Genomic DNA, 26,681 nt, shown 5'->3' with positions numbered 1-26,681 from the left:
CTGGAGTTTTATATTCTGCGAGCTGTCTTTTTTATATTGGCTGTGCACCTTGAATGACATTCTCAATACAGCATCTTTCAAATTCTTAAATATGTTCTGCAATTGATGTTGCCATATACACCATCTGAAGCACAAAGTCCCATCTGTATGGACTTTTATATCAAGTTAGACCCTGAGGAATCTATCTGGGAAGCATCTCTGTATTGCACTACAGACTGTCACACTTACTGCATATAGATGCGTCTGTCCAAGCTGTGTAGTTGCAAATATAGGCACTCCAATATTCTGCACACAGCAATCAGCGTCCTGACACAGATCACAACATTGGCTGCTGATGACAGAAGCCACTACCACATGGATCTCAGTGGTCCTCACAGAAAAAGAAAAAGAAACTCAAGAGAACGCTGGTCATAATACACATTTTCATAGTGCTGCAATTGCAACAGGCATCTTGACCAGTATGGCGGACTCCCAAACCAATAACACTTCAACAACGACTTATAATACTGATCCTGAAATTAGTAACATCTTCTGGCTTCAATTCCCATCACGAACAAGTCTTTCACTGATCCTGTGCTATTGGCTTTTCCTTCTGGGAAACCAAGAGAGTTGCTTTGTTCTGGATGATATCAAGATTCCTGAATGGTTTTGCAGCAGCACTTATCCAGGCAAATGGGAAGTATTCTATCACGGTCCTGACATGTGCATTGTAAATAGCGGACAGGCTACATAGTGTCAGGAGATGAGTTACTCACAAGAGATTCCTAGTCTCTGACCTACTTTTGTAAACACAATACTTATGTGGCTAGCCCAGTTCACTTTCTGGTTAATAATAAGCCACTGGATGTTTACAGTAGAAACTTCAGTGAATATATTCATTGAATGCCAAATGGTTAGAATAGTGAAGAAGGTGTTTGGTATGCTTTCTTTTATTTGTCAGGGTATTGATACAGGAGTTGGGAGGTCATGTTGCAGCTGTACAGGACATTGGTTAGGCCACTGTTGGAATATTGCATGCAATTCTGTTCTCCTTCCTGTCGGAAAGATGTTGTGAAACTTGAAAGGGTTCAGAAAAGATTTACGAGGATGTTGTCAGGGTTGGAGCATTGAGCTATAGGGAGAGGCTGAATAGGATGAGGCTGTTTTCCCTGGAGCTTTGGAGGCTGAGGGGTGACCTTATAGAGGTCTACAAAATTATGAGGGGAGTGGATAGGATAAATAGACAAAATATTTTCCCTGGGGTTGGGGAATCCAGAACTAGAGGGCATAGATTTAGGGTGAGAGAGGAAAGATATAGAAGAGATCTCAGGGGCAACTTTTTCACACAGAGGGTGGTACGTGTATGGAATGAGCTACCAGAGGACGTGGTGGAGGCTGGTACAATTGCAACATTTAAGAGGCATTTGAATGGGTATACGAATAGGAAGGGTTTGGAGGGATATGGGCCGGGTGCTGGCAGGTGGGACTAGATTGGGTTGGATTATCTGTTCGGCATGAATGGGTTGGAACGAAGGGTCTGTTTCCATGCAGTACATCTCTATGACTCTATGGTTAGATTCACTCTTTTTGGAGATGGTCATGGTATAATGCTATTATTGGCACTTGTCAGCCCAAGCCTGAATATTATCTATTACCATTTGACCATGAATTGTTTCAGTATCTGAGGAGTCAGAAATAGTGCTGAACACTGTGCAAAGAGCAGGGAACATCCCTAACTCTGAACTTCGGATGGATGGAAGGACCATGTAAGGGTCTCAATCTGGGCAAAGGCAGGTAGGCCAAGCTAGGCTATATTTCATTTGACTAAAAGTATGTCAAGGTCGAGATGGACGGAAGGCCAGGCTGGGTGTGTTCCAAAGACTTTTTACAATTCCTTGCTACCCACTTCTGCCCCACTCATCAGTTCCCCCTCTGCAAGCCTGCATGTGAAGCATTGTAATGTTTTATCCACAGTGATTTAAACCTGGCTGGAAAATTAATAAATGTGTGTGATTACACACACATTAATAGATATCAGAGAGGATCACAGAATAGCAGATATTACTGATTAACTAAATAGTGAGCTGAGCTGTGCATTTAAACATATTTCAAGCTAAACCTTAGGTTGAGTTTGCCAGCAGTTTCCAATACTTTTTCGCTACTCTGAATCTGAAATGTTGTACCAATTAAGATTCCAGATGGTGCATGTTTAACTTTCCATTAGCATTCCACTGGTTTTTCTTCATGACACTGTAGACTAACCTGTGCTGTATCATGTCAAACAATATTGCAGCTTTGATCATGATGGATTGATAGACCAGTCTTCAAAGGAACAAATGGTTTAAAACAAATAGACCGTGCCTCAGGGTTTTTAACTCTTTGTTGTGTTTCTGAAATCACGAGCCAGCATTACACATACTTAAAAAGAAGAATTGAAAAGTTTCTTTGAAGAATTACTTGATTATTTATGTTTATATAGTTTTCAAAGGGAAATAAAACTCTCACAAATTGAGCTTTTAATGTGTATGCAATTTAAATCTAAAATTTAAAATTTGTGTATTATTTAAGTCGAAAAAAAATGAATAATTAGTTTAGCTTGTGCAATTCTGTTCAATGCACCATATTTTCTGTCAATCGATACAATGAATACCTAGCAGAAATCTAAAATGGATTTTCGCTGGCTATTTACCACAATCAGAATTAATAATTAGACATGAACTAAGTTATTTTTGCAAGTCAGAAAGCAGAAGATGTATTTTTAATATCATCAGAAATGTGAAAGTATTAGATTTTCGGAAAAGTAAAATAAGAGTGTAGAAATTGCTAGAACTGTTGCAGATTCCTATTCAACACATAACAGTGAATATCAGATGAAGAAAGGCTCGGCTGTGATGCTGACTTTGATTGACTCATTTCCAAACAGCAACATCAAGGGTCAAGTGCTAAACAAATACTTGTGTGAAGTGTGGAAAGTCATCTTGCATTTGTTCATCAGTGCCTCAGCTTTAGTTATTTTTGTTCAGAGCAGCAAGGAAACAGGAAGAGATTGGAGGTGGGAAAGGGAAAACGTCAGCATGCGTTTCAATGGAATAATACCCAATTGCTCGAAAATACACAGATCACATAGCACCTACCTGGCTTTTCACTGAGTTTATATAGAAAAGTCTTGCGAGGATCAGCTTGGTCCTTGAAGGTTAATTGTAACAGTGAGCTAGACTTTTTCAGCTTCTGCATGAGCCAAAGACCTAAATTGGTGAAAGGGCACAATCAGTTACTGAGAAATCATTAAAGCCCAAGCACTCCCCTGTCTGGTTCAGACAATGACAACGATAGGAGAGAAGACAAGTCAAGTCCTGATTAAGTGATGCACAACTTGATTTTTAACGCATACAGAATGTGGGGAGATGGCTAAAGCAAGTATTGTTTGAAGCAGGTCCACGGAGAGAAATTTAAGGTTTTGGTGCTTCTTCTATTTCTAGGCATCTCATTCCCCCAATATATTTTGCATTAAAAATCCTCCTTCCATCCATTAGGTCTCCCAAATCAGGAGTAATTGCCAGAGTAGGGTCAAGCTGCTTTAATCAACCTGATCAGATATGTTACGACACACCCCCATGATAGGCAAGACTTGGATGCAACCCTTCTGGCCCATAGGTACAGACACTATCACTGTACGATAAGAGCCTCTATATTTTTAAGCACCTTGTTATAACACACTTCCACAGCCATCATGTCCTGTAGTGGGAACTAAGCCTGGCCCAAAAGTAGGGACACTAACACCGTAAGTCCATCTGCAAATCAAACCTCTTAACTTCTGTAAATGTGTCCGGTTCACTTGATTTGACAGGTTCACAGCCTTTCTGTCATTCTCACTGTCCCATAGACTCTCTCATGCATGTATATAGGAAACCCTGGCCACACCATGATCAAGTGATTATGGAGAAGCCAGGAAGGGAAAAATATAGTGGGAAAACAAAACAGAGGATCAAAGGCTGGTGTGTGTGTGTGAGGTCAGTTTCAGTATAATATCAGTATTGGAGAAAGTGGGATTTGTACAGATGGGATAATGTGCAGCACAACCATATTATGGATGGTATTCTTGCCAAGTCTATAATGAGGCAATTAGAAATGTTTTTAAACTAAATCATGGGGGCAAGAATCAAACTTGGGAAGTTATGGTAAATTAAAGAGTCAAGGCCAAAGAGAAAGATACTAATAAAAAAATAATAAACAGACTGCTGCAGGGAGTGATAGAGAGGGCAAATTGAAAAGTCAACCAACAGATGGATTTACAATTTATAAAGAAAACAAAAAGGAAAAAAAAACTAAAGTGAATAAAACTAAAACTGAGTGTACGTCATGTTTGAAACAAAACAGATGAACTGCAGTTAGAAATGAATAAATACAATGCGGTAGCAATGACAGAGACATGACTGCAGAATACCATGGATTCGGACCTGACATCAATACTGGACATGTAGAAATGACTGGAAAATAGGAAAAGGTGATAGCGTGGGTCCAATAGTTCATGATTGCATTTGCACAACAGAGGGGATGAACTAAATTCAGGAAAGCAAGATGTGGAAACAGTTTGGGTAGAAAAAAGAAATGCTATAAGCAAGATCCACTTGTGGGAGTAGTGTACAGGCCCTATAACAATACTCACATTGTAGGGTTGACTACATAGGGAGAATTAATGGCCAAATTTTTTTCTGCTGGCCAGATAGTCATTTTTGACGCATAGATGATAGTTACACATGGGGACCCTGTAGATTCCCTGAAATAGCAGACTTCAGGTTGCCTAGAAAACTGAACATTCATAGGGTAATTTGCCAATTGCTTGGAACCCTCTTCAAGTGTCCATTTCAATCAGAGAATGTACAGGCTTCTGCTGCAGTTAAGTAAATAGTTGCTTGGGTCTGTTACAAATCTAAGCTGAAAAAATGTGTTCCTGGAAAAGGGCTTATGCCCGAAACGTTGATTCTCCTGCTCCTTGGATGCTGCCTGACCTGCTGCGCTTTTCCAGCAACACATTTTTCAGCTCTGATCTCCAGCATCTGCAGTCCTCACTTTCTCCTACTCTATTACAAATCTAGGCTAACTCTTGAATAATTATCAAAGTGACTCCACAAACTCCCACATTGACATCCAACTCCACCTCCCCCAGATTCCTTAAATCTGCAGAACCTGATCCAGCGCAACCCTTTATCCTAAAGGCCTGATAGCCCCTGTTGCCAGACCTGACAACTCTGCCTTCACCACTCCCCATATCACCTGGGCACCTGACATCTTTTTCCTGCTGCTAAACCTGAAATCCAAACCCCTCTGGAATGCTAACACCTCATATTTACATTCTGACAAATGCCTTGGAGTGCAGAAGTGTTAGTGGAAAGCAAACACATCACAATCAAATACCACTCCCACCTGGTTCAACTCTCATCCACCCTCTTCTGTCAGGCAGAAGATATAAACACTTAAATACATGTACAGACAGCTATTATCAGACTTTTGAATGAACCTCTCAAATGTTAATGTTGATCGCTCTCTCTGTACCTTCTCTGCAGCTGTAACACTGAATTCTGCACTCTGTTCTGCTAACCTAATGCACTTTGTATGGCATGATCTGCCTGTAGAACATACAAAACAACACTTTTCACTGTATTTCGGTACATGTGATAATAATAAATCTAATCAAATCTTTCTCATTAGTCAGTTTGCTGTATGCTGTGATTTCAAGGTTCAACATACAACCATCCACTTTGAAAGCTCCTGACATCTCATCCACAGCAAACCCTCCCACTGGATCTAATATTTCCCAGTCACCCTGACCTGTGCTAAATACCCCATCATATGCCTGGGCCCCTTGAGCCTTGGCACCTAACCCTACTGATCTAGCACCATATTTACCTAACACTGTACTACCTACCAACCTGACATCCCATTTAGAATAGAGAATGGGCGATTTTGTTTTTCCTTAAAGTGCTGAGAGTTTTTGGAACTCCTCGCTTGAAAAGATGGTGGAGGTAGAGTCCTTGAAAATTTATAAGGCAGAAGTGAATAGATTATTAGCTTTTTATGCAATTGTTTGTCAGGGATGGCAGGAATGCAGATTTGAGTTTACAATCAAATTGGCTATCATCATACTGATCAGCAGAGCAGGTTCAAGGGGCTGGATGTCAAGATTAGAGTGGTGCTGGAAAAGCACGACAGGTCAGGCAGCATCCAAAAAGCAGGAAAATCAATATTTCGGGCTTTTGCCCGAAATGCCGAATTTCCTGCACCTCGGATGCCTGCCTGACCTATTGTGTTTTTCCAGCACCACTCTAATCTTGACTCTAATCTCCACCATCTGCAGTATCCAACTCCTCAAGGGGCTGAATGGCCTACTCCTGCCCCTAGTTAGTATGATTGTAGGCTTAACCTTACCTTCAGTTCGAGCAGCCTGGAGTCCATCTAAAGGAAATTGAAGAACCCAACAATGCCCAAAATGAGCAATGCACAATGTCAGTAAGAAGGGAGGGATTGGCTATCTGGCTGCCTCCAAATCAGCCAATAATCAGGGCTGTTCAGAGAAACTTAGATCATTGGCTGAGTAACCAATAAAGCCTCCATCAGGTTGGCTATTCTCACTACGCAATGTCCAGATTGATAGGCTACTCAGCCAATAGATGGGCTCCCAAAGGTTTGAGATTCAGTAGTTAGCATCATTTGCACCCACATAGCTCAGGCCTTGCACTGAGTTTCTGGGAAGGAATGAGGCAGTGTAACTGCTACTGGAATGGGTAGCAGACATTGTGTTTACACCTTTGGAGGAAAGTAATATTCAAAACAACAATGCCCAGAGGTGAACCAAGAAGAGAGGTGAGAAACAAATCAATGGAAGGATTTGGAGGCTAGAATTAAAGCTGATGCAGTCACCCTCTCCCCACCCAACTTTGTGTTTTGTTATGATTTAAAATTTTGAGTTATGAGTTAAAATTTAGAAGAGGCAAAAAAAAATGAATGGCATTTGAAAAGTGGTTCATGAAGGTAGCTTACCACCACCTTCTTGAGCAACTAGGGATAGGCAGCATATATTGGTCAGACAACAACTCCCAAATCCCCTGGAGAAAAAAATGACTTTTTTTTATTGGTATTGTCTTATTTAAGTTTGAGAAGTTACACTTTGTATTGTCAATGTGACCATGGATCAAGCAGATCTTGGCTAAGCAACTAGATGTTCAAATTGTTCAGTGCCTCACACGTGTCATCCATTGAGCAGATGAATTAGAAGTTGGGGTGGTGATGGGAGTGGCAAAGTATAAAACTATATGAAGTGCGCAGTAAGCTTCCTGACTGTCTTTGCAAGGTGCCTTGTTTAGTTTTGTGGAGGACACTGATGTCATTGAAATGTCAGTGTCTGAGTGATCTCCAGGACTGAGATAATGGTCCCAGGACATGGGTTCAGTTGCAAAAGAGAAGATAGTGGCATTTAAATACCGTTAATAAATTTTGGAATTGAAATCTTGTCTCATTCATGGTGCCACAAAACTACCATTGATTTTTTTTTGTTTAAAAATCCCATGAGGTTTGCTAATGTGCTTTAGGTAAGGATATCTGCTACTGTTATCTGGTCAGAGTGAAATGTGACTTGATACCCACAACAATGTCATTAATCTTTACTGCCTTCTGAAATAGATCTAGCTAGTCCCTCAGACCAAGGGCAATTAGGGATGGGGTAACAAATTCTGACCTTGAGGTTGACATTTCATGATGAAATAGTTGTCAAAAGACTTTGAGGCCAATTCAACATTGGAATTATTCTAAGGTGATTTGTAAGCTCCAATCTGAACAGAAAAGAAAGCAGCTGTTGTGAGTTGGCTGAACCAGTTATTTTCACTTTTATAGATATTTTATAATCGATATGTTCTGAGACTTCTGGGACAGGTGTGGCTTGAAACCAGGCCTCCTGAATCAGAGCTACGGACACTGTTACTGGGTCACCTCAGCTCCAGCTATTTTTTTTTAAGCTAGCCTTCTCTGGCTGAAAGCAGCTGGAGCCTAAAATAATCACTTGCCCAGTTCCAGACCTGACAACGCAGTTTTCTTTTGTTTTGACAGCATTTGAATGCTGTGGCAGGTAATGGGGCTTCCACTACAATTAAAGTCAGTTCTTTCACCATTCAGTACTTGAAATATGTTGTAACATACAGTTCCTTGGCTGTCTTGGCTCAGAAATGCAATGGGGAATGAATGTGGCTTGTGCTGCTGCCTCAGTGTGACACTGCGATTCCCCTACACTCAATACAGTCTGAATGAGTTTGCCAATTAGTGTGGAATTGTCGCAGATGGGGTGCTGTGAATCTCATCACTGGCAATTCAGTCAGGCAGCCAAATTCATCGCATGCAGCAGCCTTTCAGGAGAAACATGGAGAGTGAGAGAAAATGAACACGAAAGAGGCAGCAAGCAAGAAATATTTAAAAAAAAGAATCCACGTCATGAAAAATGCAGACAGAGAATGATGTCGACATTCTTAAACACAAACAGATAACTTGCATCTATCTGAGCTGGATTATTCTGCAAATCCCAGAGGTGAAAGGACAGTGTGCTCATGCTGATTTGACTCTTAAATCTCTCCTGCGAACAAATTGGGTCTTGATAAAGATTTGTTTAGATCTGATTAGCATCTGAGTAGATTTGAATTGCACACAACATGTCTTAGTATAAAACTATGGGAACAGCTGTTGTCTAAGATCACAACTAAACTATTGCTGTACGCTCAGCAATCTGTCATTGCCTCTAGTGCCTTTCATCAGCCAGCATTTATTTCCAACTAAATAGAGAGAAAAGAAACTCTATTTCCAGGCAAAAAAACAAAGAATTTCAAAAATCTTTTCTGAAGAGACTTGAATTTACTAGAAGTACACACTTGAAATATCAGTGAGAATGTTAGCATGTGAATAGATTTTTTTTTATGATGACAATTAGGGCTACTTACTGAGATTGTTTGTCATAAATAACTTGGTAGTCATACATGAATAATTAATCAGATATTAAAGTGACTGGGTGAAGCAAAGAGTTTTTACCACTCCTGACTATGAAAGTGTCCCCTTACTGTGTCTGCATTTGTTTATCTTCCAGTCCCTCAAATTAGTAGTATTATTCAAGGTTGACCTTGGACAATCATCTCTTGAATGAATATCTCATTAATTGAAAGTTCAAGATTCTTCAAAGCAATTTGTAAATATTCAATTGAATAACTTTGTGAAATTAGAAAGAAAAATCAACAAATCCGCTGATTTATCATAGAATCCTACAGGAAATGTACTTCATATCTTTTCTGTCTTAAAGGTACTGAATATGAGTGAGGATTCAAATGTTAATAACTTTTTCACTTTTATATTAATAGGAAACCCCTGAAGGTCAATGACAATAGGGATATTTGGCAAATGGGAATTATTATGGGATAGAAGAAATGCACAAGATTTTTAAAGTGGGAGTTTATGTTTGGATGTGAAGCTGGAGACAGCAGACAAAAGCAAGGATTATGATTTTTGTAGCCGTGGGAGTGAAGGGAGGGAGGTGACAGACTGTGATGAATGTTAAGTGGCCTTGGCATGTATACACTGCAGTGTTTGACCTTTTTTACTCCGAGTTAACAGGAGACGGAGGATTTATATGATTTGGTTTTGCTGGAGCTAGTGACTGGTGAGGAGGATTAAACACAGTTAGGTTTGGAGGAGAAGCTGAATGGTTTCTGTTGGAAGAAATCCAGTCAGCTGTCTATGAACGAGTGGCAAATGAATGTTAGTCAGAGCATCCTCAGCATACATTTGGGGATATATATTGGTTCCCCATCAGCAAAAGAATCACCAGAGATTTTCTTTTACAACCAGTCATTACAATCCTTTCAAGTATACATCACCATAGCTAGATATCTGCCATGAATCATGCATCATGGTTCAGTCCAACCCCAATCCATGCCAGCCATGTTCTTAAACTAAACTAGTCTCACCTGCCTGCACTTGGCCCATACCCTTCCGAACCTTTCCTAATTATGTACTGATCACAATGTCTTTTAAAATGTTGTGATTGTACCCAAATCCACCACTTCCTCAGGCAGTTCATTCCACACACCATCTACCCTCTTTGTAAACAAAAAATTGTTGCGCATGTCTTTTTTAAAAAAATCTTTCCCCTCTCTAAAAATGTACCCCCTCATCTTGAAATCCCCTATCTGGGGGGAAAGACAACTACCACTAACTTTATCTTATACCTCTCATTATTTTATAAATTTCTATCCGGTCGTCTCTCAACCACCTCAGCTCTAGTGAGAAAAGTCCCAGCCTGTCCAGTCTTTCTTTATAACTCAAATTTTCCAAACCCAAACCCAGTAACATCCTCGTAAATCATTTCTGAACCCTCTCTAGCTTGATAATACCCTTTCTATAACTGGGCAACAGGACTGGATACTAATGTCCTGTACAAACTCAACATGACTTACCAACTCCTGTACTCAAAGGTCTGAGCAATGAAGGAAAGCGTGCTTGGAGTACTGTATTTTAGTTGGCCTTTTAGCAGAAGGATATTATTAAGCTGGAGAAGGTCCAGAAAAGATTTATCAGGATGCTGCCAGGAATTAAGTGTTTGAATTCTGCGGCGAGGTTAGATAGTTTGGGGCTTTTTTTTTGACTGGAACGTCAGAGATTGAGAGGTGACCTTATAGAGGTTTATAAAATCATGAGGGGTATAAATAGGGTGAATGGTATCTGTCTTTTCCCTATAACGGGGGATCTCAATACGAGGGGGCACATTTTTAAGGTGAAAGTAGAGAGATTTAAAAGACATGAGAGGCAAACTTTCTACACAGAGGATGGTTCACATGTGGAATGAACTTCCTGAGGAAGTGGGTACAATCACTACATTTAAACGACATTTGGATAGGTACACAAATAAGAAAGGTTTGGAGGGATATGGGCCAGGAGCAGGCTGGTGGGGCGACTGGACCGAAGGGTCTGTTTCTTGCTTTATAACTCCACATGAGGCCTCCTGTACAACATTACATTCCAATTCCTATACACAAAGGTCTGAATAAGGGGCAAAAGCCTGCTAAATGCCTTCGTAACCACCTTGTCTACATGCAATCTTCAAAGAATTATGTACCTGGACCCTTGGATCTCTGTTCCACAACAATATAAAAGGCCCTACTTTTAACAGCATAGTATTGTATAAAACCCATGGCGTGGTCTTCATTTTATTACCAAAATAAATTTTAGTCTCCTCAACGTACCTGTGCTAACCAATGTGCTATTATTATACAGTGTTCCCAGATGTGGCCCAGAAAGTGATAGGAACGTATGCAGCTTGTTCAGGTAGCATCGAAACCTTGGCCGTGTCAGCACTGAGCGAATGATGATGTTGCCCAGTGAGTGACCAATGAAGCTGCAAAGAAACACAGAAGATGAATTAAAACCTCAGAATACCTGACAGCTCCAATCTTGGCAGTGAACGATATATATGTGATGCTGACCATTAACATGGAGAATAAGCAAGTCCAGAGGCTGGAAACAAATATCAAGGTTGGACGATATTACAAAGTGTGACAGCAGAACTGAAAATTAGATTGAGAAATCAAGGTGAATGATCAAGGTCTATAGCAGAAGGGCAAGCTAAAGTATGTTACAGTCTATATTAATAGCTGAAACCGAAAAGGAATGTTAGTGAAAACCTTCTGGCTACCATTTAGCAATTGCTAGAAATCATTAGCAGTGTGTTTTTTAAAAAATGTTTTGTCACCAGCCAGTGTGTGGTGTTTTCCAGCTTCCTTTAAATGATTAAGTGAAGGACATTCTAATGAGTAAAATTTACATCAGTGGGCCATAAGTAGCCCTTGAACATTTGCAGTTCAGCTCAAGATACACAAGCAACACTTGTGTTTATGGTAATTTCTTCCAAGCACAGCAAATGTTGGAAAATTGGACCATAAGCCATAGGTAATGTGCCACAATTTTTCAACATTCTCATCCATAGAGTGGTAGTGTCTTCACGTATCTCAAATGGGAAGCAAAGGTCTCTGAAGCATGATTTATGTCTCTTAGAATTGGGCTTTCAACATTTTTGAAGAGCAGTGTGTTTGGCTCTGCAGCTCTGAAGAGATTAGCTTCCCTTTCCTTTGCTGTTTTCCCTTTCTCCTGATGATTACTGTAGGGGGTGCATTGGTAGATTTTATCGACAACATTTATTATTGCAGTTTTTATTTCAATCACGTTGAAATGTTTCCTTTCTGTCTGTAAGAAGTATTCTTTCTCTATCATCTGAATAACCAGAAGTGGGCTACCTCTGACACACTGACAGGATTTCAGCACAACTGGAGTGGATGCAGGAAAACAGGATTCAAAAAAAGGAGCTCTTCCAATTCTACCTTTCATAAAAGCAGCCTGAATCACAAAGCGCCTAAGAACAGAGTGCAAACCACGGTGGGTTACCAGTCAAAATTAATTTAAAGGTGAAGCATTTCTTGCTCCTGCAATACAGCATTGGCTGTAGTGTAATAGGTTGACAGGTGATGAGAAATTTGTCAGTTGTTGGAGAAAGAAAATTGTGCAGACAGTTGAAGCAGTGGAAGATGCAGGACTGTGGGGAGAAATCATGGCTCTGTGAGTCTGCTCTCAAAAACAAAGCACATGACACAACCAGCCTCCTCCTGTACTATAAATTTAGATAGTTCCAAGGCAGATCAACAGACAGCTGATCTGCACTGATCTTATTTCCCATTGTACAACTCTTAAAACACCTAACCAACAATGCTTAGAGGCAATTGTCTCCACAGGCTCTAAATCAGTAGAGAGGCAATTACAGAACCCAAACATATGCTATGCCATCAGTAGTCAACCTGGCAATTCCATCAACGGCACTGCAGGCCGCAATATTTTTGGCTCCAGCTCATTTCAGTCGAGTATTACACTGTCAGCTTATGTAGCCACAATTGATGCAGCCAACAAGCAAGTGAAGCAACGGTTATGATCACAGCACTTTTGTCTCATTTGTCGTTGAAAAGAAGCATGACCCTGCTTGCCAATATGACTCCTGTGTAGAAGAACTGATGCCACTCTTGTGATCATCTGTCCAGCAGATTCCTGCTCTTTAATTTTTGCCAACATGTCTTGTTTGCCCTGGCACTTCAACTTCACTGACTACATTCCCTCTGGTGGGTGTGACTGTGTTGGCACTGGTGTATGTTTGTGAAACACAGGACCTTTTGCAGCATTGTGTTGCTGTGATTTGAAGGGAGATGATAGGAAGTCACTTTTCCAAGCTTAGACCAAACATAAGGGAGCAGGTGCTTCAAGGCACAACTTCGTGCAAGCTTCATGTTGGAAAATTCTACCCGCAGGGAGCAAGAGCACGTATGCATGTGTGTCTGTGAATGTAAATCCTAGCTTTCAAGGGAAGGGGCTGCAGATGACTGAGCAAAATCACACAGGCCTCAACTGTTACACAGCAAAAGTTAACCATATTTAAACAGAAGTAGAAGTCCACACATTTAAGTGAGAGCTTCATTTGTTTGCAACAGTGCATTAAACTCTATTACTAAGTGTGGAAACAGGCCCTTCGGCCCAACAAGTCCACACTGATCCTTTGAAGAGCAACCCACCCAGACCCATTCCCCTACATTTACCCCTTCACCTAATACTACGGGCAATTTAGCTTGGCCAATTCACCTAACCTGCACACCTTTGGGCTGTGGGAGGAAACCAGAGCACCCGGAGGAAACCCACGCAGACAGGGGAAGAATGTGCAAACTCAACACACAGTTGCCTGAGGTGGGAATTGAACCCTGGTCTCTGGTGCTGTGAGGCAGCAATGCTAACCACTGTGCCCCCGTGCTGTGCCTTACAGGTTACAAGCTCTCCACATTTATTCAACTAATTCAAACCCAATTAACTCTTAATTAATATATACCATTCCCTTAAACCATTGTATCTCAGGCCCTCCTTCAAATCATATTAGATGACAACATCAGCTTCCACCAAACCACCCCTTGTTTCTCCTAATCTCTTCCCATTGAGGTAGTAGCATCCACCTTTTACTTTCTTTCAACCTTTTGATTTTTTTTTTGTGCAGATATTTCAGAATCCCAAAGGCCAGAATCCCATCACCAAGTCACTCTATATTGACACGTGCAGCTCAGATCAGTCCCCTGCAGTCAGGAGACTCTCTGAATCTCCTGCTTGTACCTGTCAGCCAGGACTCCCTGATTGACCCAGGTCGACCTGGGTCAATCAAGGATTTCTCTCAATGACATCTACCTGGTTCCAATCACAACATGTTGCCTACTAGCTAGATTTTCTGTGGTTAGTTCTGAAAAGAGGAGAACTTTACACTGCAAATTCATTCTAACTACTCAAGGAGTAAGTTGATGCTTAAAAGTTGTTACTCTGTGATTTTGTACTAGTTATTGGCAGATCCAGCTCATGATAATCGTAAAGGAATACCTAGTCCTGTCTGCTTAAGTGCTGGTATCCTTTGCTTAAATATGCTCTTTGAGGTTTGGAGAGGTTTTCATTTTAGTGCCATTATCTTACTGAGATCAACAAAATGTGTAACAAAGATATATGAAAAACTTGAAATAAAATTCATATACACTTCATCTGCTGCAAGGGCAAACATTAAGTGACTATGAAGGCATCAGATTGCACATTCACTACTTCAGGTTTTTGGGACAGCATATATTTGATGGACCGAACAACCTTCCCTTATTTTGAGGTTATTAAGAACTGTTTTTTATTATGATACAAAGTGCACAATTCAATCTTTTTTTTCTCAAAGTTCACTTTAGTAAATTAGTAAAGTGTAAGATGCCTAGTGGAAACTAGGAAATACACTAAAATGACCTGCACTTTGTTGTCCTGCTGAATCCTGCCTGTGTTGGCTTTATCAGTAGTTCTAGACAGTTAGGACACCTACTATAAAAAGCAGAAGCGTCTTTATAAATGAGACCAGATGAATTCTCTGCATTCTAGTTGAGAGTTAGTCTGTTCTGAGAAAGGACCCCAGTGTGATTTACTACTAAATGAAAGCCTGTCAGAAGAGAATCAGGGTGTGAATATTCTGACTTTCATATCTGGTGTCTTGTGTATTCTTTACCTTTTTACCACAGTACTGGTGGCCCTGCTTTTTGACACCTTGACCATAGATTTTTTGAATTAGAACAGAAAATGCTGGAGAAACTCAGCAGGTCTGGTATCAGCTGTGGCAAGAGAAACTGAGTTAAGAGTCCAATAACTGTCCTTTTGGAATGGAAAATGTTTCTCTCTCTCCATAGGTGCTGCCAGATCTACTATGTTTCTCTGCATTTTAAAATTTTATTTGATTTCCAGCATCTGCGGTATTTTCTTTCATAAGATTCAGGAGCTCTTTCTATCTCCCCTTTTGGATTTTAACTGTACTTGACACTGAGGTTTTTGACCAAGGTTTTGGTTATTCATCCTAAACACTTGTTTTTGGCTCAGCTTTTGTATTTCTCTTGACTTCACTGAGCAACTGGTGATAGTCTAAGTCAATAATGTCATATTAATATCATGTATGTGGTTACTGTTCTTACTAAGGTAGCTCCATGAATTATCTAAGAACTGGGTAATGATTTCTAAAAGACTAATATGAGTGGTCACAAAATGTGGTGAAAATCTCTGACACAGATCCAAATAATATTTTTATTCTTGTTCAATTCAATTCTCTCCAGTAAAGAAAAATTGCTACAAAAGCTTTTCAACTGTTTTCTATTCCTCTGACCAGAAAACAGTTTAGGCCACAGTATTTCGACAGCAGTGATCACTGGGTAGATATTCTAGAAGTAAACTTACACTCCAGTAAGAATTAACAAATAATTGTGCAGCATTTTACCTAAGGAGATTAAATAACTAGTATGCACGTCATGATGAGTTAGATCATACATTTATAAAGAAAACAAACCTGATTGCATGAACAATGAGATGTTTTCAGAACATGGATTTATTACTAAGGTCAGCAACCCTGGACCCAGTGCTTCTCAATCACAGCTAACCATCTTCACTTTATCCTCCCACCCCAGCATTTCTTTTCCACTTGAGAAAAAAATGTTAATTACCTTTGGTACCCATTCATAATGTCCACTTCAATGACTTTCCCTGATAACTTATTCCACAGTGCCATTATGCTTTGAGTTAAAAAAAGTTCCACCTGAATGCACTCGTTCTCATTTCAAATTTGTTTCCTTGTTACTTTGGATACTTTTGCTATTTGTAATTTTGAAAAGTTTGATCAGGTCAAGTCAGGAGTTATTTTAAAATGAAAATAAGCCTTGGTGGCATTTTCTTGATATGATCAATTGTTATCGTGGAAGAAAAAGGAGCAAATTATTCATTATAAATCAGTTATATTGTTCTCTTTTTCCTTTTTATTTTCTCAAGGTGTCAATTCACAAATATACAGTTACTTGCAACTTTTCAACATTGTGATCATTTTGCATTGGCATTTTGAATGACAAAAAACACCTTGAGGTATATCTATCTACTTTCCAAAGAAGAAAAAAAAACCCAGGATCATCTACTATTAACTGCCTCTTTATTGACAAGCAGCCCTTAATACCACCTTACAATAATCAACTATTAATCACCCCTTGTTGCTTGTACCTTCAACTCCAAAAATGTACAAAGAGCTCAGGGATCTTTGACACCTTTCATTCAGCCGCATAAGCTGATTTACCTCAATTTCCCCCTGTGCTCTGCTCACTTACTCTTAGTCATCAAGCCATTTCTGACTCCAGCTCCTTTTCACTGTTCCCTTGAATCCATTAGACCAATTTCCTCCTCCATTGATCTCAATACTTAAAAACTGTTGAGAACTTAACGAGCTTATCGGCTCCTGGATGTTATAATTGACCCCTCTCAGGATTCCTTTTTAAAACTGGTATTGTCACTAATTCTTCACCACCTTTTTTTTTGTTTCATGGAAACTGCTATCCCACTTCCAAACTCTCCTCCTCACCATTTGACTTCTGACCTTATTACAAACTTGTTCAAAAAAATGAGAGGTGAGGTGAAATAAGAGTAATTGCCTCAACATCAATGCAACATTTCACTGAGTATGTGATAGAAGCCTTCGAACAATGGGAATCAAAGAAACCTTTCTATTGATTGGAATCAGTAGAACAAAAGGAAGATGTTTGAGGTTGTTGGAAGTCACTAACATGAGCCTCGGGGATTACTGCAAGAGTTCCTGGGGATAGTATTCTTGGCTTGACCATCCTCAGTGGCTGCATCCATCATAAGATCAGAAGTGAATGTTCATTGATGACTGTACCGCATCCAGTACTTCACGATTTCTCATAGTGAAACAATCCATGTCCATATACAAAACCTACACAACATCAAGTCTTGGGTTGACAAGTGGCAAGTAACATTTATGCACCAGAATCAAGAAACTCCTCACCATCCAGGATAAAGCAGCTTACTTAATTGGTACCTCGTTCACCACCTTTTAGCATTAACTCCCTTCATCATGTAAGCATATTGGTAGTAGTGAATACCATCTACGAGATGCACTGGAGGAATTCACAACGATACCTTCCAAATATACAACTTCTACCACTTAGAAGGACAAGGACAGAAGTGGCATGGGAGCCTAATTCCTGCAAGTTCCCCTCCAAGGCATACAGCACCCTGACTCAGACCTGTATTACCATTCTGTCACTTTACTGGATCTCTGCTAATTACTAAGCATCTCCCTACACCTCAAAGACTACAGCAGGCCAAGAAGGTAGCTCACCCTTGAGTGCAATTAAGGATGAGCAAATGCACTTTGGTCTCGTCAGTAATACTCTCACATCTCAATTCTAAAGAAATGAATCCTTGACCATGTTTTCAATTCTTCAACTCATACCATTGTCTCTATCTTGTTTTTGTCCTTCTCTTGGAATCAAAACAGCCTTAGAAAAAATCTAAATGAAATGACGTCAGTGCACTTTCCTTCTACTTCTGCATCCTTTGACACCGTTAACTATAACTTTTTTTCCTTTTAGAGCCTTTTATCTCCGTGTCTGCTCTCACTTACCAGCACTTTCAGAGGTGATGGCCTCTACACAGCACTGGTCTATAAGAGAAATGAGTACAAGTTAATTTTTGTAGCCTCACTTGTCTATTTGTGTGGTAGAAATCTGCAATTGAGTCAAAGTGCTGAAAATCAAAAGCTAGTTGGTGAGCATTGCAAACAAAGTTAATGTTTCAGCATAGCTGCTGGATAGAACATAGAACATAGAACAATACAGCACAGAACAGGCCCTTCGGCCCACGATGTTGTGCCGAACTTCTATCCTAGATTAAGCACCCATCCATGTACCTATCCAAATGCCGCTTAAAGGTCGCCAATGAATCTGACTCTACCACTCCCTCGGGCAGCGCATTCCATGCCCCCACCACTCTCTGGGTAAAGAACTCACCCCTGACATCTCCCCTATACCTTCCACCCTTCACCTTAAATTTATGTCCCCTTGTAACACTCTGTTGTACCCGGGGAAAAAGTTTCTGACTGTCTACTCTATCTATTCCTCTGATCATCTTATAAACCTCTATCAAGTCACCCCTCATCCTTCGCCGTTCCAACGAGAAAAGGCCGAGAACTCTCAACCAATCCTCGTACGACCTACTCTCCATTCCAGGCAACATCCTGGTAAATCTTCTCTGCACCCTCTCCAAAGCTTCCACATCTTTCCTAAAGTGAGGCGACCAGAACTGCACACAGTACTCCAAATGTGGCCTAACCAAAGTCCTGTACAGCTGCAACATCACCTCACGACTCTTGAATTCAATCCCTCTGCTAATGAACGATAATACTCCATAGGCCTTCTTACAAACTCTATCCACCTGAGTGGCAACCTTCAAAGATCTATGTACGTAGACCCCAAGATCCCTCTGTTCCTCCACCTGACCAAGAACCCTACCATTAACCCTGTATTCCGCATTCTTATTTGTTCTTCCAAAATGGATAACCTCACACTTGGCAGGGTTGAACTCCATCTGCCACTCCTCAGCCCAGCTCTGCATCATATCTAAGTCCCTCTGCAGCCGACAACAGCCCTCCTCACTGTCCACAACTCCACCTATCTTTGTATCATCTGCAAATTTACTGACCCACCCTTCGACTCCCTCCTCTAAGTCATTAATAAAAATTACAAACAGCAGAGGACCCAGAACTGATCCCTGCGGAACTCCACTTGTAACTGGACTCCATGCTGAATATTTACCATCTACCACCACTCTCTAACTTCGACCGGTTAGCCAGTTTTCTATCCAATTGGCCAAATTTCCCTCTATCCTATGCCTCCTGACTTTCCGCATAAGCCTACCATGGGGAACCTTATCAAATGCCTTACTAAAATCCATGTACACTACATCCACTGCTCTACCCTCATCCACATGCTTGGTCACCTCCTCGAAGAATTCAATAAGACTTGTAAGGCAAGACCTACCCTTCACAAATCCGTGCTGGCTGTCCCTAATCAAGCAGTGTCTTTCCAGATACTCGTAAATCCTATCCCTCAGTACCCTTTCCATTACTTTGCCTACCACAGAAGTAAGACTAACTGGCCTGTAATTCCCGGGGTTATCCCTATTCCCTTTTTTGAACAGGGGCACAACATTCGCTACTCTCCAGTCCCCTGGTACCACCCCAGTTGCCAGTGAAGACGAGAAGATCATTGCCAACGGTACTGCAATTTCCTCTCTTGCTTCCCACATAATCCTAGGATATATCCCGTCAGGCCCGGGGGACTTGTCTATCCTCAAGTTGTTCAAAATGTCCAACACATCTTCCTTCCTAACAGGTATCTCTTCTAGCTTATCAGTCCGTTTCACACTCTCCTCTTCAACAATACGGTCCCTCTCGTTCGTAAATACTGAAGAGAAGTACTTGTTCAAGACCTCTCCTATCTCTTCCGACTCAATACACAGTCTCCCACCTCTGTCCTTGATCGGACCTACCCTCGTTCTCGTCATTCTCAGGTTTCTTACATACGCATAGAATGCCTTGGGGTTATCCTTGATCCTATCCGCCAGGGATTTTTCATGCCCTCTCTTAGCTCTCCTAATCCCTTTCTTCAGGTCCCTTCTGGCTATCCTGTATCCCTCCACTGCTCTGTCTGAACCTTGTTTCCTCAACCTTATGTAAGCCTCCTTCTTCCTCTTTACTAGACATTCAACCTCCCTCGTCAACCAAGGCTCCCTCACACGACCATTTCTTTCCTGCCTGATCGGTACATACATATCAAGGACACGTCGTATCTGCTCCTTGAAAAAGTCCCACATTTCCACCACATCCTTCCCTGACAGCCTATGCTCCCAACGTATGCTCCTCAAATCCTGTCTTACAGCATCGTAATTTCCCTTCCCCCAATTGTAAAAACTTCCTTGTTGTGCGCACCTATCTCTCTCCATAACCAAAGTGAAAGTCACAGAATTGTGGTCGCCATCACAAAAATGTTCACCCACTAACAAGCCCACCACTTGTCCCGGTTCGTTACCGAGTACCAAATCCAATATGGCCTCCCCTCTGGTTGGACAATCTACATACTGCGTTCGAAAAGCTTCCTGGACACACTGCACAAACACCGCCCCATCCAATCTACTTGATCTAAAGAGCTTCCAATCAATATTTCATCAGTTCAACATCTTTAGTTCTCTAAGGGTTTAGTTCTTATTCTTTCATGGGGCATGAGTGCTCTGGCAACATGAGTATTTGTCCATTTGTGATTCCATTTGAACTGAATTGTCTTCTGATATGCTGTAGAAAACCAATTAAGAGTTAACTGAATTGCTGTAGGTCTAGAGTCACATGTGGGTCACACCTTTTTTCAAAAAAAAACAGCAGCTTTCCTTCATGATGAACCAGATGAGTTTTAACAATGACTATTGGCAGTTTCATGGTTATCATCACTCAATCTAGCTTTTATTTCCAGACTTATTGATTACAGCATTCGTCTTCTGAATTACTAATTCCCTGACATATCACTACCCCATTGCCTTCCCTAGTCTTCATATTGTTACATTTTATGTCAGCTGTTTCCTCTGCATAGTTCAAAGAGTTTTGCTTCCAAGAATACTTTCTGTTTACTTTTGACAAAGGCTGAGGTAGCGAGGCCAAGAAAGTTCAAATGATCTATAGATGTTTGACAAGCTCAGAGTTGGACAGATTATCTTGTAGCTTTTATGACTGTTTTTTATGGATTTCTGCACTTTAAAAGAATACCTCGGAGAAGTGCTCTGACATGAGCAGTCAACCTCAGATTTTATCGTGAATTTTTTTAAAAAAACATTTTGAATAGTTTACTTTGCTCTGATCAAACTTTTTTTCCTCCAAGTCCCCATACAAACCATGGGCTGGATTTTAGGCATATATCCTGCCTCTCCACAGAAAAGCCAATTGTGACTTAGCTCCTGGCTACTCTATGGCACAAAACAGCATTTAATTGTCCCAGGAGAAAGTTGGAAAACATGGTGGGCTGAAAGCTCTGTCGTCTCAACAGCACCAGGATCAAGTGGTGGCCACAGCTGAGACGACAAGCAGTTCTTGAGAAGAACAACATTGGAGCTCAAGTCTGGTATTTAGTTGTGGGTCACATGGGGTGAACCCAGCAAGAGATGGTCAGGAGTGTGGAGAATGGGGTTAGAGAGGCTGCTAAATTTTAATTGAGATGGTGGAGTGATCCCTCCAATTTTCACAGACTGTGTCTTTAAAGGAGGTCCTCCCTTTCCTCCATGACAATAGGCTGCTCAGCGTAACTGCCAGGTTATCTACCTTGCTTCCATTCACCCTGTCCCACACACACGAAAAAAAGGTAGAGGCAAAATCAACCTGTCTTTATTTAAAAGGGGAAAGATTACCTAAAGCTATGGAACTGAGTAATGTGGGAGTCCTTGTCCCTAAAAACAAAACTACCATTCAATGGGAAAGGCAAATAAGATGCTGGCTATCATTTCAAAGGGAATATAAAAGTAGAGAGGCTTCGCTAAAATTACACAAGGCACTACTCAGACTACAGCTGGAATACTATGAACAGTTTTGGGCCCCTTAGCAAAGATTCGCTGGCTTTGGAGGCAGGCCAGAAAAAGTTGACTAGTTTGATACCAAGCGTGGAGGAATTGCCTTATGGGGTGGGGTTGAGTAGGTTGAGCTTGCACTCACTGGAATTTAGAAGAATGAGAGGCAATCTTATTGGAATGTGCAGGAATCTTAAGGTGATTTGGCAGGATAGTTGAGGAACAGTTGTTTCTTCTTGTGGGAGTGTTTAGGCCCAGAGGGCATAATCTCAGAATAAGGGGTCCCCTGACTCCTTATCAAAGAGAGATAAGGAATTTCTTCTGAGGGTAGTGAATCTATGGAATTCTTTACCACAGAGGACTGTTGAGGCAGAGGTCATTAAACATGTTTAACAATGAGGCAGATTTTTTAAAATCAGGGAATCAAGGGTTATTGCAGAAAAGGTGGGAAAGTGGAGAAGGTAGTTCAGATCAGCCATGATTTCATATGATGGGCTGAATGGCCTACCTTTGCTCCTATGTCTTCTGGTCTTAAGCGGTCATTAAGGCCCTCAGTGGATCTAAGGGTTGATGGGTTGTCTGATAGCATTTCTGCTGACTATAAAATCCGACATGAGTTGGGGGGTAAGAGGGAAGGTCACCGCATTATTCCCCACCTTCAGTTTCAGCAGCTTAAATTGTGAAGTCTAGCTCCATGATTCAATCAAAATATCATCATTTTTTTAAGCCATAAAAACACATTGCTGAAAGTACTCAACTGGGTGCGCAACATCATCTATTAATGTAAAAACAGTTAATGTTTCAGGTCTGTGGATATTTAACTTGTCCATTTTTGTGATGCATACCTTGGATAGCTGTTCCCAGTACTGACTGTGAATGTAGCAAACATTATGCTCTGAGTTTCGTTCTAGGTTCAGTGTGCAAATTGGGACATTTCCCAACTCTGCAAACTCAACCTGGGAAATAGTGGTCCTAAATGTCAGATTTTCATGCTGGGGTGATGGCATTCCCTGGTAAGCAACCCCAGAATGAGAGCACAGACTACCAATTGCAGAGGCAGGTTGTGAGAAAGGTTTCCCTCAGTGTTTAACAACAATAAAAAGAATTGAATGAAGTAAGGAACATTTTCTTAGCTCTCAAACCCAACCTCCCAGCTCTCGCAGCACACTCTCTCCATGCTGTAGCTACATGAAACCATGACGACCCATACCCTCCATGCCAACCTTGACCTTTGCCCAACCTTCATGACCTCTCATGCCCTCCATGTGCTGCACTGCTCATCCAGATCTGGGTGCCTCTGCCAACTTACTACCAAATTATGGCCCCCATATGGCAATTACAGAACATACAGCTGCAGTGACCACCATAGGTAGAACTCAGGACCCATGCAGAAATGAGAATTTAATTTTCTATTAAATAAAGTTTGAAGCTTGTGTGCAGACTTCAGCACACTGGCAAAAAAACACTGATATGCATAAAAAACCCTTTTACTACCTTCACTTTCCTTCAACTAGATTGAGTTTTATAACAATAAACATTTAATGCAGCTACACAATTCCCTCATAAAAACTGATTACTGCCCTATTTCAAAAGCCTATTACAATTTGTAGCTGTCAATCAAACTGACAAATTACAGGAACCCGACTATGTTAATGGGTGGTTGTGAAATCAAAAGCATAACATCAATCTAATTACGCAAATTCTCATAGATATGGCAACAGAGTGAACTGGCAATAAACAAAGGCACATTTTTCAAATATTTATAGGTCAGAATTTTTAAATCTCTTGACAGCTCCCATTGACAGGTGATTTTGCAAGTCCTCTTGAAATTTCTCTCTGCTCCTCTTTATAGTGCCCTTTGACATTTTTGTCAGCTACACTTCAACAGGATTCTTTGACAGGACCTCTCAACAGTTTTGATAGGGTTTCTTGACAGGAGCTGCTGAAAATCCTGACAGTTCATTGTTGTCAGAATTGTTGCCAGTTCCAATGAGCTTGACAGAAATTTTATGTTGCCTACTTCAAAAAGAAGTTTAAGAGTGCATCTTTTCTCTCCAAAGGGTTACCCTGGCTATGTAAACAAGTCTACAAAGTTCTGACCTGCTCATACCAGAGGTAATCCGAATAAGTTGAGCAAACCAAGGGTACTAAATTCAGTGACGTAAGAACATAATTTAAATGGCCATCTGCCATTTTCACTCAAATAGTGAGACTCTGTCATGCGAAAATTCTGGTCTTTTGCATATAGAGATATGTTCAGAAGATATGGGCCAGAATGCTATTGACCCATAATCTATGTAGAAAGAACTAAGAATTCAACCAGTCTACACCCCAGACCCCACAACTCTGAGCATGAAGATCCTTCTGTATCAGATGATTAATTGATTTTTGTGGTATATTCACCTCCACAATCTTGCCAGACTATAATATGTGTTTTCTTTGTGAATGATTTACTGACATAAGTGGAACTTCACCTTCGTTTTGCTTGAATCTCTATTGTTACTGTCCGACTAGTTTAATTATAAAGCAGGATTCCACACTGCCAAAACATGCTCTCAGATCAGAAGCCAAAAAGTAAAGGATCTGGAGCAGGTCAGACGTTTAAAGCAAAATGCCAGGAGTGTGAAGGCGAGAGATGAAGCATTGGGAGCAAACTAAACCAACCATAGAGAAAATCAGAAACATTCGTATTAACTCCAAGTGAGGAGTGATAGAACCCAAGGCACTTAAAACAAACTGGTTAAAAAATCAAGATACAATTGTTGTAAATTTTGTATTTTTATCAATAGATCAATTGGTTCTAGAGATCGGAAATAAGGGATCATTAGCTTCAGGGAAAAGGGTACAACACAAAATTCATGAATATAAAAGGACTTGAATAACAAGTACCTGGTGTTTTCTTTCTCTCTCGATCAGGAACAAGTCTAATTTATTAAATTTCAATTATATGGCTATAGAGAATATATGATCAAAGAAGAGGAGTAGGCAATACAGCCCTTCAAACCTGCACAGGTATCTCCATCAGTCGTATTCCTCATGAGCATGTTACTAATGTGTGAGAATTCTTGAGCCGGTTCCACTATGTATGATCATGCTGATCTCATCTTGGCCACAATTCTAAACTTCTGCCCACTCTCCGTAACCATTCAACCCATTACTAATTTAAAAATCTGTCCATCTCCTTTTATTCAGTGGGTATAACTGAGTACTTCAGTACCTGTGAAATGCATATACTGGCCATATGTCCAGCCCCAGGGGGTTTCTCATGTCCTGACCCACACATGTGCAGTGGGTGTTGTCAGCCTGAGGAAATTGGGCTACAATTTTTGCATCTCAACCATTTTTTTATTATAATGCATCTGTGATGATTGCTACATGGATAGTATGTCCCGGAGAGATCACTCCTCAGCATAGTGTTATAGCAGAAAAACAGAGGGGCAGGTTGGTTATGCAGCAATTAGGAGTGTACCTTGTATTTTGACTAGCATTCAGTTGTGAATATTGACATGAGAGATACTTTCCCTGCCAGAGAAGAACAAATCCTATAGCTCACCTACACAGGGCTGTAGAGGTAACACAAATCAGAAGCAAAGTTAAAAAAGCAGGTTTTCGAATCACAAAATCACACACTAAGAACAGGCCCCTTGGCCCATCAAGTCTGCACTTCCAAATACTTCTTGGGATGCGAACAAGGCTGATTCAGTCAGAATTTATTTTCCACCCCTAATTTCCATGGTAACGTGCTTACTAGTGACATTGCTACTGATGGAGTAGCGTGCATCCAGAAAGTGAGTTCGGTCTCTGGCCGACTCCATTGTCAGATCTAAAATTTACCATGGCTTTAAACTGAAGACAAAGAACAATTTCTGTAAGTCTGTTCTTATCAGCTTGCTCTAAGTACCGAACTTTGGTGAGACAAAGCTCTGGAATGCTTTAACCAAAGACCTGAATTTCTGCCTGACAACTGAATGGCAAGACGACAAAGTCTGAAACAGCGAGGACCATCCGCACTAGGGCTCGATAGCATGGACGCCACTTTCAATTTCATTTAGACAGGTAGGTCATAAGGACAACAAAAGAATCCCCAAGCAGATCTTCTTTGGAGAATGGTCTCAGGGCAACATCAAAGAGGACAGTATAAATGATACAATGATAGTTTCTTTGAAGAAAAAACTTTCCTGCATTGCAGACTACTTCCCTTGGCAGAACATTAAAATTGCTTAACCATGTGGAGCACTCCAAGCATTGAAATTTAGTTCACTCTGTCTGGATGACAAGCTACAGCAAACCCACAGCAACCACTAAGTTTAAAGACAGGCCAGAGGTAGTACAGCAGTCGAAATTTTGTCAAGAACTAACAATGTTAAAATGATCTGGCCATTTTGTGGAATCCATGACAATCCCACATCGTATGCTTCAGTCACAAGAGGACCCGCAAAAGACAATTAAGTTACTTATAGCTTGAAAATACTTGAATAATGAGGAGTCTACCAAAAGAGAGGGTTGGCAGGCTTTGGGGAGTCAGCAGGTCAGTTGCTCACCGCAGGAGTCCCAGCCTCTGCCTTGTTCTGATAACCACAGTATTTATAAGGTTCACCCAGCTCACCCATTCATGAAGAAGGGCTTATGCCCGAAACGTCGATTTCTCCTGC

General features: G+C 40.8%; 1 protein-coding gene across 2 annotated transcripts in view; it reads right to left on the bottom strand.

The window, feature by feature from the left end:
• The window catches only part of fam135b (family with sequence similarity 135 member B), a 367,782-nt gene that overhangs the window by 12,715 nt on the left and 328,386 nt on the right, over positions 1-26,681 (bottom strand). For both annotated transcript variants that reach the window (XM_072569977.1, XM_072569978.1), the window contains exons 17-18: positions 11,250-11,401; positions 3,114-3,224 (exon numbers count right to left, since the gene is read on the bottom strand). In XM_072569977.1, coding sequence (XP_072426078.1) covers positions 3,114-3,224; positions 11,250-11,401 — 263 coding nt within the window. The remainder of the gene's footprint in view (positions 1-3,113; positions 3,225-11,249; positions 11,402-26,681) is intronic.

This window comes from Chiloscyllium punctatum, chromosome 5 (genome assembly GCF_047496795.1).
Source record: "Chiloscyllium punctatum isolate Juve2018m chromosome 5, sChiPun1.3, whole genome shotgun sequence".
Classification (NCBI taxonomy): Eukaryota; Metazoa; Chordata; class Chondrichthyes; order Orectolobiformes; family Hemiscylliidae; genus Chiloscyllium; species Chiloscyllium punctatum.
This window is presented reverse-complemented; position numbering and strand designations above follow the sequence as displayed.